At 33.2% G+C, this 17,896-nt stretch overlaps 2 protein-coding genes across 5 annotated transcripts in view; one reads left to right on the plus strand and one right to left on the minus strand.

Moving 5' to 3' along the window:
• Positions 1 to 17,896, plus strand: part of UBAC2 (UBA domain containing 2) — a 359,465-nt gene that overhangs the window by 137,240 nt on the left and 204,329 nt on the right. The gene's annotated exons all lie outside the window — the stretch shown is intronic.
• Positions 5,757 to 17,347, minus strand: GPR183 (G protein-coupled receptor 183). Its single transcript, XM_074299443.1, has 2 exons — positions 17,264 to 17,347; positions 5,757 to 7,583 (listed from the first exon to the last, which is right to left on the minus strand). The coding sequence occupies exon 2, from the start codon at positions 7,562 to 7,564 to the stop codon at positions 6,491 to 6,493; it is 1,074 nt and encodes a 357-aa protein (XP_074155544.1). The 5' UTR covers positions 7,565 to 7,583; positions 17,264 to 17,347; the 3' UTR covers positions 5,757 to 6,490.

Here is a 17,896-nt window from a genome sequence, read left to right on the forward strand (position 1 = left end):
ATCTAAATTTAATATTTCTTCCAGCATTTTAGAAACCTCTGAGGTATCCATAAGCTTCATCAGGCTGCCAAATGTGGGTCCAAGACACAAAAAAAATTGGAACTCCTGCTCAGTGTTAAATTATGATTATTCCTACATATCTTTTATCTTCCTGCTCACATAGGCATAAGGTTCTTGAGGGCAGTAAGAATGGTTTATTTAATCTTCATAGTTTTTTTCTTAGAGCTCAGAACAAGGCCTTACAGAGAAGACACATTCAATAAGTGTTTATTGAATTGAACAGAATACTATTTTATTTATTTTTGCAGTATAATACAGGAAGCACTAAACACAATGGGAAATACATCATACTGTTACAGAAAGAAAACACTGTGGTACAGATATTGTCAAGAAATAAGGACACATCAAAAGTAAGACTTTTCTTAAGAGTAAGACTAAGACTCAGATATCACATAGTTTCATTTTGATGACACATTATCTTTTTCAAAAACTGCCTGTGAAGAGTTTTTCTTACTAGAGCTAGAAACCAAACATTTCCCATATTGTATGAAAGCTTATTCAATCCATTCAAATATTTGCTGTATCTGCAGCACTGCTAGACCCCATGAAAAGTAAAAAGAAATATAGCACCATTAAGAAGCTCACAATCCCAAGACAATATAATATAATATGGTATATATTATATATATATATATATAAAATCTGTTTGTGAATTGTCAAGTATTATATAGAGGACTCTATAAGTTTAATGCTGGAAGGACTCTAATCTAGCTCCTTTAAAGATGATGAAACTGAGAACCAGACAAATTAAATTACAGGCAGAACTAAGTTTTAAACCAAGAATTACAAAATTTCAGCATCCAACTCTCTGACTTGAAATCTAGTTCTCTTTCCTCTGTACCATGCTACTTCCTAATGTCCAGCATTAAAATTTCCTGTTAATAAAAAAGCAAACATTAATACAAAACATGACAAGTACTATAAATGATTGATAAGAAAGCTATGGGAGTTGAGAGGAGGGAGAGTTATGTTGATGTAACAATATTCCACCTTTATCAAATCTTTTTCTATTCTGCTGCCGATTATGAAATTATCTTGTTCTTCTATTGTAAAAGTTCATATATGTAGATATATTTTAAAATTTTAATTGTTTTTACTTGAAAATCTTTTTTTTTTTTTTGCCTTTCAATATCCCCCACTGGAAAAAAAAATAAAAAACGTAATAAATACATAAACAAGCAAAACAAATTCTTCCTCCACTGCCATGTCCAATGAATATGTTTCATTCCATACCTTGAATCTTATATTTCTTTCAAGAGATGGATTCTGTGGAGTCATGATTAATCATTGTTTTGCTAACAGTTCTTAAGTATGTCCAATTGGTTTGTACATATTTTGTAATGTACAAATTTTTGGTTCGGTATCTTCATTAAAATATGAGCTCCTGTTGTTTTGCTTTTCTTTGTATACTCAGTCCTTAGTTTAATATCTGACAATCACTCAAAAGTCAGCCAAGAAAGATGACAGGAAAAGATAATGATGAATACTGGAGGTTATGTGGGAAAACTGGGACACTGTTAGTGGCATTGTGAACAGATCTAACTATCCTGGAGAGCAATTTGGAACCATGTTGAAAGGGCCATCAAAATGTGCATATCCTTGCCCCAGCAGTGTTTCTACTGGCCTCATATCCCAAAGAGATCTTAAAGGAGGGAAAGGTACCTGTATGTGCAAGAATGTCTGTGGCAGCCCTCTTTGTGGTGGCCAGAAACTGGAAACTGAGTGGCTGCTCATCAATTGGAGAACGGCTGAATAAATTGTTGTATGTGAATATTATGGAATATTATTGTTCTGTAAGAAACTTATATGAACTGATGCTGAGTGAAATGAGCAAAACCAGGAAATCATTGTACATGGTAACAAGATTATACCATGATCAATTCTGATGGACGTGGCTCTCTCCAACAATGAGATGATTGAGGCCAATGATCTTATGATGAAGAGAGCCATCTACACCCAGAGAGAGGATTGTGGGAACTGAGGGTACAACATAGTATTCTCACTCTTTTTGTTGTGGTTTGCTTGCATTTTATTTTCTTTCTCATGTTTTTAAGCTTTTTGATCTGATTTTTCTTGTGCAGCGAGATAATTGTATTATAAATATATATATATATATATATATATGTATATATGCCTATATTGGATTTGACTTATATTTTTGCCATGTTTAACATATATTATATGACATGCCATCTAGGGGTGGGGGGAAGACTTCGGGAGAAAAATTAGAAGAAAAGGGTCAATGTTGAAAAATTATTCTTGTATATGTTTTGAGAATAAAAAAAACTTCAATTAAAAAAAAAAGTCAGCCAAGAAGTATTTAAGTGCTTATTGTTATGTTCCCAGCACTGTGCTAAGTGCTGCCACTACAAATAAGTAAATCAAAGTTTTGGCCCTTAAGGAGTTTAAATTCTAACAGGTAATGATATATATTAAAGAGCTGAAAAGTAGATGGGAAGGATAAGGAAACCCATGAGGGGGGAGCATGATGGAGAAAGTACTTTGGAATTGATCAGCAGTGTTGCCTGAAAAGGGACAAGACACAAACCAGCCAATCAGAAAATGAAGCCTCAGAGAAAAGAGTACATCCAAGTTGAGAAGTAGTTTCAGAGTGAAGAGTTTTCTGTGTAATGGTAGAAGTTAGCCATAGTTGGGCAGAATTCTTTAATGTAAGTTCCGTAGCACACGGTGGATTTTAAAATTGTATTTTAGAGCAACTTTGTCTTTGGTGCTTCCTTAAAGGATGAATTTCTGGGGCAGGAATCAAGTCCTAGAAAGATAAGATTCCTTTAGAAGCCATGTACTTAAACAAAATTGCAATTTAAAGAATTTTGTTTCATTTGATTCCCTTTTGAATAATTGAAAGTGAAAATTACCTTTTGGAAATTTTCAAGAAAAAAAATTGACAACTCTTCTAGGAAAAATTGAGTATAATTATATCTAGATATATAAAAGAAAATTTGAATATCATTCTGCTTGAATGATTTTACAAAGATCATTTCCTGACCTTGTGATTTAATGTTTTTATAGAATACCTTAAATTATCATGGAACTAAATAAGTAATCAAAATAGAATTTTTAGCAGCTAATTTAAGATATGTGCTTTCCCTTTTAAAATTCTCTGGGGTGAGTGTATGTGTATGTGTGTTAAACTGATACTTAATTCCTGAATTACAAAATTTTTTCCAAAAAAAGAGAGTCTCTTTTTAAAACTTAATTTGAAAATGAATAAAATTTTGAAAATGAAAAAATTAACTTGCTTTATCAGCTAACTTCATCAACTTGTTGACATCTTATATGCTTAAGTACCTAAATTAAATTGGAAGAAAGAGGACAGGCAAAATGAGCATATTGTTCAGTAATTAATATCTCATTTTTAATCATATCCCCCTTTCTTTTGATTTTGTTATAGTATCTTCTCTGGGATAATGTACCCACTTGCCTTCATGGTTTGGACATAGGGAGGGAGGGGGAGAGGGGCAAATATTGTTGAGGTTCTTGGAATACCCTTTGGAGCTACACTTCTAAAATTATTGCACTACTTACTTTTAATATCACTATTGGTTCAAATAACTTTAATTGTATAGTGGCAATAGAAGTGAATGATCTTTTTGTAATATTCATACTTCATAAAATTTTCTCATTTTTGGCCTTTTGGTACTTTTTGTTGCTTGGCATTCTAATAATAGCCTGGTGAAATAGGTGGTACAAGAGAGGAGATAATGGAAAGTGTGCTGAACTTGGATATCATTTTTATTTAACACATACAGTATGTCAGGATTATGCTAGGCACTGGAGCATCAAAAGTAAGAATGAAATAGCTCTTGTAGGCTTTCAAGGAACTTATGTTTTCCTGAAGGAGGAAGACAGAAAATCATGTCCCTTGTCGTTTGTACTAGTGTTAAGAACATCATAAATGTTTCAAATGGCTTTAACTATATCATTAATGTAACTTAGAAAGTCACTTCTTACATTTTAGTTTCCACATCTATAAAAATAGGACTTATAAATCCTGTAAAATCTACCATACAAGATTATTGTGAGGTTCCAATGAAGTAATTTTAAAGTAATGCAAAAATGTCACCTACTATTGTCATTATTATCATCACCACCATTAATTGGCATATGAAGAAACAAAAGCAAGATATTTAGATGGATCAGACTAACCTGACTTGGTCAGTCAAGTATCTTTACTCTTTGCTTGTAGTTGTTGCCTCTGTTTTTTCTTTGGTCTATTGTGAAGATAGTGACTTTTTGACTTTTTTTTTTTTTTTTTTTTTTTTTTTTGAGGTTCCACCTTTTCTTGTGTTTTATCCATCCAGAAATAGTCTGTGCACATTAACTCAGTTGTGCTAAATTATACAGCAGGGGGGGCTAAAAAAAATGAGATTGCAAATGAGATTTCAAATTTTTCATTTTGAAAATACAGTCTATAGTAGTTCTTCATTGATACTGTCATTTTAATTGTCAAAGTAACAGGATTCTTCATCTGCCCCAATGGCTCCTTTTTTCCTATCTCTGTTTTGCATTCTGTGAAAAATTGATGCTGATTGACTAACATAGAAACTAATTTCATGAGTCATGATTGTACAAATGACATATTTTTTTTTTTTTATGTCTGTTCTACTTCTGGTAATTCTTATTGAAATAAATGAAAGACTCCCACTCACCAGTGAGAAAATAAAATTATCCCCAGCATGCAAAACAAAACAAAACCAAAAAAATCCAACCTTATTTCTAACATGTTTTCCCTTTAGCCTCTGAAGTAGGTTTTATTCCCATTTTACGGATAAGGAACTTCTTATGACCGTCCTCCCTTTCCTCTTTTCTCATCTCCCCGTATTCTATACTGACTTGGTTTATAGCTAAAGCTAATACTAATGCTTCTCATTGCTTTAGCTGTTGTTGCTAGTACTAGTGCTGCTTTGCTAATGTCATGCTCCTGAAAGACTCTCGGGAAGAGAGTATTGGAAGTGGAAGCACTAAGGAACAGAATCATAGTTTTGAAACATATATAGCCTTCTATTTTAAAATTGGTTTAAGATAAAGTTTTGTGATTAAAAAATACCAAATAGACATATTGTTGAGTGAGTATCCAGGATTATAAAAAGATATATTAGCATTTTTACATTTAAAATATACAAGATGAAGATATTAACTTCAAATATATTAGAAAGAAAGAAAAGAAAGGAAGTACTTGGAAGGGAAACAAATAAAATCTTTTTTTTTTTTTTTTTTAATTGATTTGTGTCTCTACTGTTAGATTCTAAACTTTCTGGTTATTTTACATGTTAACTTGATTGTATATTTTTGTTGATGGTCATTATGCTTATATCTTTTTTAAAAAAAAAAGAAAACAAAATATTTTTTAATACAAAATCAGGGACTAGTCAATCCAGGGCAATTCTTCCTGTGATCTCATGTATCCAGTTTAATCATTATCTCAACTTTTTGCATGTTATTGATAATTTCTAGGCTAGGTTAATACAAAAACACAGTTGGCAGTAACAGAGATTCTATCCCAGAGACATAATTTTTTGTTTACAAAGTAGTTCGTTTAAAAGTTTTATATTATTATCTCAAAGTTAAAGATCTATACATGTGAGATAAATTATGTTAGAAAGAAACCATAATTTCTTAGTATAACTTCATGAAACTTTTAATATTTACATAAATGTCTTTATAGCATCAGTTTAAATTTTATAAATGACAATATCATCAGTAATTGTTATACAGAAACTTTCTTATTAAAATAATTCCTTTTAATTCCATGCAAATTGAATTCCATTTTATTATTTTATAACAAGGTTAAAAAATCAACGAATATATACTTTACTTATTTGATTAGCAAGTAAACCTTAATTGCATAATAGTTGTAGTAGTCAGTAGACTCTGAACATAGAGTCAGAAAAGACTTCTGTTATTCTAGACAAATCACTTAATCTTTCAGTGCCTCAAGCAATTCCTAGAATATATCTACTGAGTTATATAGATGGGCTTTAGTTGGAGGGATTTCCTATAATTGGAATTCCCCACAATAAGGAAATTATGGATCTTTGATGATATTTATATCATTTACTTTTATACAATATTTCATTGTTGGTTTTTTTACCTTTTTCTGTTGGGACTCAAATCTTTCTATATTTATTAAATTACTTTTTCCCCCCCTTAGTTCAGTTGGTCCAGTTCTCAAAATATGTTGGAGAGGATAGTATCTTAGATTCATCATGTCATAAAATGATTGTCATTGGAGATAGTTGAAGAGCCTTTGTTATATGACACTCTGCCTTGGAGGGTTTTCTTTTTTCCATACCCATTACTTTGTATGAGTATTTTGAATTTTGGAAAATTCATGTTACCCTGGGAGAAAGGTTTTTAAAAAATTAATTGAACAGAAATTTTTCTTGAAAACACAAATTTTTATGCTTCATTACCTCCCATTTGAAGACTTAGAGTAGATCATTGCTTGATTTTCTGTCATTTCACGTGAGTTTTCATCAGGAGCTGACTTAATAGCACTTGAAATTGACACACTGACTTGACGTTTCAGCATTTTCATTACTCTTCTTTTATAACCTTTACATGCAAAGAAATATATAAAAGGGTCCATGCAACAGTTGAAGTTCATTAGGCATACAGTAAAATGGAGGGAAATCTGGAATATATGTTGTTCTTTACAGTCTGGTTTTTTTTGCAGCTTCTTAATCATATGTTGGATAATTGCAATATGATAAGGCGTGAAACAGACAACAAAAACAATTATTATGAAAACAATTGTGTTGAGAGCCTTTTTGTTTACCCCTGATTTCTCAGTTAGTGGATTTTGTTTGGCAGTTTGGAAAAGTTTACAACAAATTTGAGAATAGCAAATCAGTATGATTACAAGTGGAATAGCATAACCTATTAAACAGGCCCCAAGAAGAATCCAGGGAAGATTTTGTATTTCTTCAAAGTTTGGATATTCCATGCATGTTATCCTTCCATTTTCTTCCTTTGACATAGAATGTATGAGTAGTGGCAGTGTTTGGCCAAATACAAGAATCCAGACAAAAATGCACACACATTTGGCATGTTTAATTCTTTTCATCTTGTTGTATCGAAGAGGGTGAACCACAGCAAAGAATCTGTCGATGCTCAAGCAAGTCATGAAGTTCACACCTGCGTAGGTATTAATGTAAAATATAAGGGCAGTTATCCTACAAGAGCTTTCACCAATTCTCCAGTCAAATCCAAAAGCATAGTAGGCTATCCGGGTTGGCAGAGCAGTAGTAAAAAGTATATCAGAAATGACAAGGTTTGTTGAATAAAGAGTGGTGGAATTAATTTTTTTCCTGTTCTGAAAAATGACAGACAAAGCCAGTAGGTTGCCAAGGAGGCCAACGATGAAGATGATGATATAATGAAGGGGCATTAAGATCTTTGCTATATTTTGGTGTGCATAAAGGTCACAGTGTGATATATTTGTTGGAGAAGTTGTAAAAGGTGTTGTGAAGTTGGTTTCCATTTTTGCTGGAATTTAGGTTCTGTGGGGGGGGGTTAAAGCAGATAATTAGTTAAAAGCATCATAAAATATAAATGTAGAAGTATGTAGATTTGTATGACAACTTTTCCTTTTCATCTGAAATTTAGCAATTGCAAAATGAAGGTTGGGAGCATATACAGAGCTTAAGAGTTATGAAGTTAAAAATTCATGTTGTCACAATCATAGCTTTGTAAAAAGCTGGGGAAGTCCTGGGCAAGAGAAATACAGCAATGTACATAAGACCAAGCCTGTTTTATGGTATAAGAAAAACACTGTCTTCTTAGTGTGAAATTCCCCTTCTTCATTCTGAATCACTGTATGATTAAAATAAAATGACCTGTGAAGCCCCCTACATGCCAGGCAAGTATAGAATTATGGTTTTAAGCTGAATTTCAGTTGGACATTTTAATACATAGTGCCTATCACTGCCAGGAAATGAAATTAGTCATACATTTAGAAGACTGTGAGGGTTACCACAATGATCTGATTTGTGTCAGAAAAGTGTGAGAAGCAGGCTCAAAGCTTCTTGATAAACTAAAGGTGGTGTTTTTAAGTTCTAAAGGAAAAGGGAAAAACACTAAGAAGCACCAGAGAAGCATGCATTTGAGGAAATGGCAGAGTCGTGAGTTCCCTGTAGTTCTTTCTGAAAGGAATCCATTTATGCATCAGGAGAATCTCTCACACAAATTTGTTTTCTCAAGGAGACCATCGAATTAGCAGGAAATCTCTGCATTTCCAACTATTTATTTTACATCTGGCAACTCATAAATGCCACCCCCAAGATCATCTATCTTTGTGGATAGTGTAGACACCCATAGTACCTTTATGGTTTCAATATATTCATATCTTTGTTTTAACTTGGGCTACACTCTAAACAAGTTGGGCTGTTTTCTGTCTTTATAGCTTGAGTTTTTCCACCTCCATGCCTTTGTTACTGTTTATTCTTTTTTGTCCTTATGCCCCCATTACAATCGCCCAATTTGGACCTGTTAAAGAATCCTGTCTATCCTAGAAGCAACTAGTAAATGGGCAGCCTCTTCTATGAAGCATGTCCATAGCCTCCTCTAATCATTAATGCTTCTTCTCATTGCCACACTTGTGTATTGCTTGATCTGTATGTACCTCTCTGCTGATAGTCCTCAACTTGTATCACTCTCCTCTCATTATCTGACATAGCTCTCAATTAGATTGTGAGGTCTTTGAAACCAAGGATTACACCATTGTCTTATTTAACCTTCATTATTTTCCCCAGTACTTAGTAGTAAATGTTTAATGAATATTTGTTGCAGATATATCTTTTGTAAGAAAAGTATATTTTTGGAGAAAGGCTATATGCAAGCTACATTAAGGAAATGAAAATAGGAAATTGGTGGAGTGGCATGAGGATTCCAGACAAGGGGTGTAGTTTAGGAATAAGCAGTGTGAAAATTTGAACTTCCTTTTATTATAATGTCATTTCTGAGTAAAATGTTGCTTTTCAAAAATTGTAGCCACAGCACCCTTTATAATGTTATCACTTATAAAATATTTCAAAATTCAGTTTCCTGGGAAATGTCATTTAAAAAGAGCATTATAGAAGTTAGTCTCTCTCTCTCTCTCTCTGTCTCTGTCTCTCCCCCATCACACACACACACTCTCACACTCATTACATGATGGCTGTGAAAGTGAAAGCTATAGGAATCAAGGCTAATTATTATCTGTAACTCAAGATAGGGATTGACCTAGAACTCTTATCCAGGTTTTGAGTCACTCTATTTTTATGGATCTGAACTTGTTTTGTAAACATTTTATTCTCAAGTATTCCGAATTATGTAACTGTTAGGCAATTTATGTATATAGGAGGGTTATATCAAGTAAATTTGAAGTCAGGTAGGGGTAAAAAAATATATAGATTTTCTCAAAATTGTTCATTCCTGAGAATTTGCATGGTACTTTCTAGCTGAAGAAAAAAAAATGCCACTCTGGCCTGTATATTTTTCTTGTGCTTGTGAGGTGCTTTGACAGATGTGAGGCTGTTAAGAGTGATATAAGAAATTGCAGATTTCTTCTGTACTTCAAAACAAATTTCTCCACTGGAGAAATTTAACCAACAAACTCTGTAGAAACTATCCATAGCTAGTCTAAAATCTTGAATAAAAAGGTAGCAAATGTTGCTTCTGCTTCCTTACTAAAGCTTGTTGCTTTTAAATCACTTCTTTCAGTGTACTGGTTTGAGAAAAACATATAATTTCTCCCCCCAAAAAGCAGCTATAGAATTATTTGCAAGTAAATATTCTGTGGTTGAGGAACTATGTATGTATATTTATCTATGTGTGCCTTGTAAGCAGTGGTTAATAGAGTTGTTCATATCTCTTCTGATTTTATCGTCTCATTTTTGTATAACCAGACATGTTGAACTGACATACTCTTCTTAGCCACACAAAAAGAAAAGAAAAAGATAAAAACTTAGTTGACTAGAATTTAAGACAATTTAAGGATTAATGTAATTTATGTCTTAGAAATAATTTTTTTAAGAACAGCTTTTGAGCTTGTATAATTTTAGATCTGCATTACTATATTATTCTGCTTTCTTTATTTCAGTTATTAGATAGAATGTTATTAATTTCATTTTGATATATGCACTTAAAAATACTAAAAGATTTAGAAATTAACTCTGGCCTGCACCAACTATGTCACTAATTTCCTAAAAAGGCTAATGCAACTTTCTAAAGTACCTAGTCAAGCCAGCCTTTAGGTAAATTGTGAAGCTAGTAGTTTGTTTTAGTGCTGCAATATCTATATTTTATTCACATTTTTGGCTTTAGTGATCTATCCTTTGTCTACCTTTATTTTCTTAATAGGGGCCAATGGGTGGCACAATGTCACTCTGGAGTTGCAGGAGTTTTAGTTCTGGACTCAGCCATTTACTAGCTATGAGACTCTGGGCAAGTCACTTAACCCTGTTTGCCTCAGTTCCTCATCTGTAAAATGAGCTGGAAAAAGAAATGGCAAACCAGTCCAGTATTTCTGCCAAGAAAACCCCAAACGGGGTTACAGAGAGTCAGACATGACTGAAGCCTAAGCCACAACAAAAATGTTCTTAATGCCCTCAAATTCTTTCTCTCTTTCCATTCTCCAAACATGAGTACTTCTGAGATTATTCATGTATGTTATGGTTCATATGACTAGCAGCTATAAATATTGCCCTTTCAGATATGTTTGTTCTTCAGTAGGAACCATAACCATAAATTAAAGGAATTAATCTTGAACAGGCAAATCCAGCTTATGGGGAATGATTTTCTTCCCTTTAGAGGAGATTATGAAATGATATAGGGATGCTACACTGCCTTTGAGGCTGGTCCTGCCCCAGTTATAGCTTTACACACTAGGAAAAGCTAACTTTTTAGGAATATGAAATATTATGTGATATAAAGATACTTCAAGGAAGATATATTTGAAAAGACAGAACCACATTATCAGACTTCTAGGCATGAGTTAGATTTGTCTGTTACCAAATAATGATTACTTTTAAAAAATCTTTTTTTACTTTTTTTGTTTGTGTATAGTCTTAGTTCTTTGATGTGTTCTTTGGGACCAATGCAGGGAAGAGGAAAATAATTCATTCAGAGGAAGGAGGAAAAAAAGTAAGAAATGTGAAAAAGTAGATGGAATAGGAATCCTAGGAAGCTTTTTTTTTTTTTTTTTTTTTTTTTTAATGAGGAACCGGTAAGAAGTAGAGAAAGTGACAGGAGAGTATGCTGATCACTTTGCAACAACAGGTTTATCTCACTTCTGTTCCCTTGAGCATAATATACCTGTTAGGCAAAAAAGAATCTGTCATCAGGTCCTTCCTCTAATTACCTGGTTTTCTAAGGTCTAATATTTGTCAATTATTTCCATAAGCTGTCTTCTGCATTGGCAGTTGGGTGATATCCAGTAGTTCAACACAATTCTATCTATAGAATAAGGAAATTCAATACCACCAAGTTTTCTTATTTTTTGTTTAGTAGAATGAGCTATGGTATTTTGCATCTTACTTAACATCTTTTGTAAACAAGAAATCTAAAAACCAAATGTGAAATGACTTAGGTGGCTGGCTACCTGCTGTTAATTTACTAGCAAAATTGGTTTAAAACAAAAACAAGGTTCTCTATCCATTGGAGCGTATGCATTGTCTTGTAAAATATCACTGTTTTTTCCTCTTCCCCCCCCAATAGAATACAAACTCCTTGAGGTCCATTTGTACCCCCAATTTTTAGCACAGTATCCTGACTCAGTAGAATAAAATTCACATACAGTAATAATGGTGATCTCAGGTAATTGAATTAAATCAACTTTTCATACTGTTAATGAGGCAATTCTTCATTTGCTCAGGTTGAGTTTTGACTGATAATTTTCTCTATTCCTATGCTTCTTAAGAAAAAATGCAAGGTGTGTTTTCAGGAAAAACTAACAGTCCCGTGAGGGTGTACCTCTCTAAAACTGAAAAGCTTATAGATAGGTTAGACTTCTGAAGTCCTCTTTAATTGCTTACAGAGGTTTCTTTCTTCTGGCCTGGTATGTGTGCAGCAAACATTGAAATAGCAACATTATCCTTTATTAAGTCCCAGTTGTTTCATTCCAAAAATAATTTATCCTGTAACCTGCAGCTAGTCATCAATCTGCCTTTGAGATCAATAAGGTATAAAATAAAACAGTAGGAGAAAAATAAATTTCCTATTGCAAAAACTGGCTTTACCATTCTTTTGTTCCCTATCACAGTAACCTTTATCTAGTATGTAAGTGAACTTAGATATGTTTATATTTTGTATTCCATAGGACAATAGATTTAAAGATTGAAGAGACTGAGACCCAGGGAAATCTTGCAGGTAGTCAGCTGCATAGAAGCCTTTGAGCCTGGGTCCTCTGAGATACATTTCTTTCCCAGGGCACTATGACTTTTCATTGAAGAAATGAAAATTTATCAAATGAAAGGATTATCAGGAAAGCTGAGTAGGAAATGTCTTGTATTGATTATCTTGTTAAATATAGAGCTGAGTTGGGGAAATTTGCATTTCTTAGAATCTCAGACTTAGACCCTAGAGGAGAAATCACCCTGTCTACACCTGAGTCTCTGGACTTGTGCCTGGTTGTCAGGCTGCTGTATGACCATTTCTAGAGACAGAAGCTTCATTACCTCAGAAAGAAATACATTCCAGTTCTGAGAATTCCATTTTCTCCTTATGATGAGCCTCAATGAGTCTCCTTTTAATTTCTACCTGTGGATTCTTGCTTTTTCATCTATATTTACAGAGGGAAAAGCTACTTGTTCCATATTTTATCCTTTTAAATATATAAAGACAACCCTTCTTTGCCTTCTGATTCTTCTCTTTTGTATAAAGTTTTCCAGTTCAACCATTTCTCATTTGGCATAGTTTCTAGATTTTTTTTGCCATCATGGTCTTCCTCATCTTGTCTTATAACAATTTGTCAACATCCCTTTGAGATGTGGTATCTAGAAAAGAGCTCAGCAGGACAGATAAGGTCTGATCAGCACAGTTAAATTGGTTTCTTACTTCCCTAGCTCTCTCTCTCCTCTTTTTTACTTACTCTTTTTTCATTTCTTTCTTACAAAGCTGAGACTAGGGAGGATGAAAACTGCTGGTCAGTCTTACCATCAAAAAAGGCAAATAAAGGAAGGCCTGCTGTAGTATGCTATTAAAGTATATGTAGAAGTACAGCCAAATGCCAAGATGGTGCATGCCTTGGGCCCCCATGAAAATGTTTTAGACTAGGAATCTTGAATACCTGGATTCAGGTACTCAGTCTGTCCAATACCCAGTCATTGACTACAGGGAAGAACTCCACACCTTCCTTTCCTCCTCATCAAATGAGCTCATGTTGCCTTCTTCCTAGGGTTGTTGTAAGGAAACCATTCTATAAATTCAAATGCTAGCTCTTAATTTCTGTTTTAATAATAGCATTTATACAGTATTTTATGTATGTTATCTTATTTGATTCTCACAACCCTATAAACAAGGTGCTGTTATTAGGAAACTGAGACACATAGAGGTGAAGGGGCTGCCCAGGGTCACATAGCTTTTTTGGTGTTATTTTGTAAGACATTTAGAGTTAAGTGACTTGCCCAGGGTCACACAGCTTGTAAGTGTCAAGCATCTGCTATCAGATTGATCTCAGAGCCTTCTTTATTCCAGGATCAGTGCTCCATTCCCTGCAGCATTTAGCTGTCCATCACATAACTTTGAAGTGTCCGAGGTAGGACTTAAACTCCCTTCTTCCTGACTGACTGCACCACCTAGCTGCCTCAGCAATCTAAGATTTCATCAGAATTGTGTTCCCTCTCCATTGGTGCAGATTTCAACTACTTTCTGCTCCAACATAGATGATGGAAATCACAGGATGTTGGTGTTGCAAGGGATCTCTGGGTGCACTTAGGCCATGCTATCTTCAAAAAGGGAATTTCTACCGTGCTGTATCTGACAAATGGCTGTCTACCTTTTGTTTAAAGAACCCTTCTGAGTGGGGAAAGGCTCTGCTCCCTGAGATAGCCTGTTCTGGTTCTGGACAGCTCTGTCAGGAAATTCCTGACATCAAGGCTAAATTTGGAATTTCCACTTTTTACTCCCAGTGCTGCCCTCTAGGCCCAAACAGAACAAATTTACTTGCCCTTTCAGGAGACAGCTGTTTAGATACATCCTCAGATTCTTCAGCTGATCATCATGTAACATAAAATTAAGGCCTTTTACTTTCCCAGCTGCTTTCCTTTAGAACTATCCGATTTATCAATGTTTTCTAAACTGTGTCAATCAGAACTAAATATAATTTTCCAGATGTAGTCTGGCCTGGGCAGAGTTTAGCACCTTGTTCTTAAAAACCATGCCTCCCAATAGACGTCCAGGACTACAATGGCCATATTAAACTGCATATTGAACTTGTGGTCTAGTAAAACCCCCAGATTATGTTTTGATAAACCACTGTGTAGTCAATCTTCTCCCATTTCTACTTATGGTGTCATCTCATTATATATTCAGGTTTTAATGATTTACAACTAAAATGATTGATTTTTTCTGGTGGCCAACTATTATTATCAGATTTATAGACTTATCACATAAAAGAGGTATCCTATCCATGGGACATGATGTGACTTTAGCATGACAGTGACTAATAAGTATAATTATAGTATATAGTATAGAATATATAGTATATAGTATAGACTAATAAGTATAACATGGGGTCAAGTCTAGTAATAACGATTCTTTGTTAGTTTTATTAATGTTTATATAATCTTATGATCTAAGCTCAGAGTGTTTCAATAAATAACACTAATTTTTTCCGTTTCTATTTCTACATATTAGCTTATTTATAATTTCCCTCTTGAGTAGACAGAGATAAGGTATTAAATGCTTCTTTTGTCCTTATGTAAAAACTAATGTTTAGAAAGATTCTGTGATTTGCCCAAGAATTGTAAGTTATGTACCTAGACATGAATCCAGTTTGCATGGTTTTCAGGCTGAGATTTTCTGTTATCCAATAATGCTATTTGATACAGATACTTTTTTTCTCCTCTCATCCCATATACTTTCTAAGAGAATTCTTCTTATCCTTATTTACTACTTATAAAACAAATACTGCAAAGGAATATAATTGAAGATAATTACTTTTATTGTAATTAATTATATTTTTGCTCCCAAATACTATTATGATTTGAGATCAAGAAGCAGTTTCAGATTTTGATTTATAGTCACTACCTAGCAGGAAAAGACAAAGAATTAAATAACAAATAGTGATGGAACCATTTTTATAAGCAAATTTAATTTACTTTTATATGTAACTATTTAATAGTAAACATATGATTTTGACAGTCTCTTGTAGTCAGAAAAGGGCACATAAAAAGTTTGATAGGAAAGAAGACATAAGACCACAAGTTGGAATCAAAGATAGAACTCTTCTGGAGATATATGACCATGCTGGGTTGTTCCAATGGTCCAGAAATCTCCAAGGTGGATAGTTAGTCCTTGATGCCCTTAGCATGTTCATGTATGGGTTCTTAATTAGATTTTCTCTTGTGCTTTCAATATATTTACCTAAAATTTTTGATGAAAGCAACTGAAGCTGATGGGTAATTTTTCTTATAAAGTCTTACTATCAGGGTCATTGGGATTTTCTATATGCAACAGTAACAAGTGCTAAAAATGTTTAAATTGAGAATCAACAAGTATTTATAATAAAGTATCTACCATATGTCTATAAATGTTTTTTGACTTTACCTTGCTAAAAAATGACATCTATCCATTGATTAAAAAAAAAAAATCTTCATTCTAAATAGAGGTATTCTATAAAAATCTCTTTGTAAGTAGATTCTAAAAATCTTATTCATTCAGTCTTTCCCTTTTTTCTCAATTTGAGGTGTTCCTGAATGAAATATAAATCCACATGCACACACTCACATATTTTTGCTTACTAGGAGTTATTTTCTTTGGCCTGATACTGGTTAAAGATGTTATTATAAGTCTTATGTAGATTCTCTTGAAACTTTACTTTATCCTTTAATTTCCTATTAAGCTTAATTCAGTTTCTTAGCATTTACTGCAGTTATTTTGTATTGAGTCTTCTATGCTACATTTCTTTTCTCCTCTATTAGATTATAAATTCCTTAGTTGAGGGCGGGGACAATTTCTTATTCAGAATCTTTTATACAGTGTTTTTAGAGTGAATAGAAGAATGAATGAATTTTTCTGGTTTCTTTTCATTGAATGTGGCTATGTAACATACATGGAGTGATTAGGAGTCAGAATTAATTTGATTAATACAGAAAAAAGTAATAAAGATAAAAGATTAAAAAGGGATAAAGAAAAATTGTTTAATATGTAAATATGTTTTTACTTCAACAACAACAACAGAGGAAAATATAAGAGAAAAATAAGTTCGATTTTTGTTTTATAACAATAGATACATTTTGAGAATACTTAAAAGTTGAGGGGTTTTTTTTGGCTGAGGCAATTGGGGTTAAGTGACTTGCCCAGGGTCACATAGCTAGGCCATATTAAGTATCTGAGACCAGATTTCAACTCAGATACTCCTGATTTCAGGGCTGGTGCTCTATCCACTGTTCTACCTAGCTGCCTATGCTTAAAAGTTTTAAGGACTGATTTTAAAAGGCATGAAAAAGAAATTAAAAAGAACTTAGGAGTCTATGCTTTTGAGAAGAAACTCTCTTAACTGCATTCCTAGCAGAAAAAAAATCTTGGAAATATCACTGTCCTAAACTCATCATTACACTCTTTGAGGATTGATTTTAAAAAGACTTTCTTCTTTCAGTAAGGAAGTTCATAGATTAGTTCTCAGTGCATAAAGTACTAATTCATTTTTTTATTGCCTTACCTGTTAAATATTGTCATTTTATCAGTTTATACAATTACACAATAATGATTAGTTTAAAAAAATTTTTTAAAAAGCAAACACATTTTTGGCATGTTTGTTTGTCTTGTCTATGCTGAGTAGTTAACAGGAAAAGATTATTAGTACTAACTGTTGGTTCCCTATAGCAAAGGTGTAAATTAATAGTATAACATCTTCATGAAAATACATATAGCTAGCTAGTAAATTAAATTCTTTCACTTATTTGAGAAACTGAATATTTCAAAAACATTAACTTTTAAAAATTCCTACATAACTGATAAAGCACAACAATTTTCTACTTACATGTTAGTGATTTTTTTAGGTCCTTTGTGAAGCAGTGATACTTGGCAAAGTGACTTCAGGAAACAAAAACTTATTGCTCTTGTCACATTTGAAGGAAGAGCATCTACTGATATCCTTTTATGGTGTTCCTTTTTTTTTTTCATCATCCTGTTACTGAATATAGTAATTATCTGTTGCCCTGATGTGCACATGTGCATAATTTTAAATGGGAAGTGAAATGGCTCGTGTCCTGCTGAAGCTTGAAAATGGCAAAAGTCCCTTGGAATTTATGAATTACTGATTTCTTTAGGTGGAACTTTACAAAATTTTTAGTTTGGACCTTTTTTTTTTTTTTTTTAATTTGGAAGTGATTAAGGAACCTAAAAATGAGGTATAGATTTTTAAATGTTCTTTATCCATATTACATGTGAATATATATATATTTTTCCCAAGATGGTAGGTGACCTACTTAGTTACCTGCTATGTGTGAACTCTGTTGAAGTTTATGTAGTGAATAAGTAAGTAGAAAAGAGATTAGATTGTTTGAAGTATATAGGAGGAGTGTAGGTAGAGTTTTTTAAGTATGAGAGTGAAGACTGATAACTGGAAGCCCACAGAGAGAAGATACACTTTAGAAATAAAAGCAGAGAAAGG

This window comes from Sminthopsis crassicaudata, chromosome 3 (genome assembly GCF_048593235.1).
Source record: "Sminthopsis crassicaudata isolate SCR6 chromosome 3, ASM4859323v1, whole genome shotgun sequence".
NCBI classification, from domain to species: domain Eukaryota; kingdom Metazoa; phylum Chordata; class Mammalia; order Dasyuromorphia; family Dasyuridae; genus Sminthopsis; species Sminthopsis crassicaudata.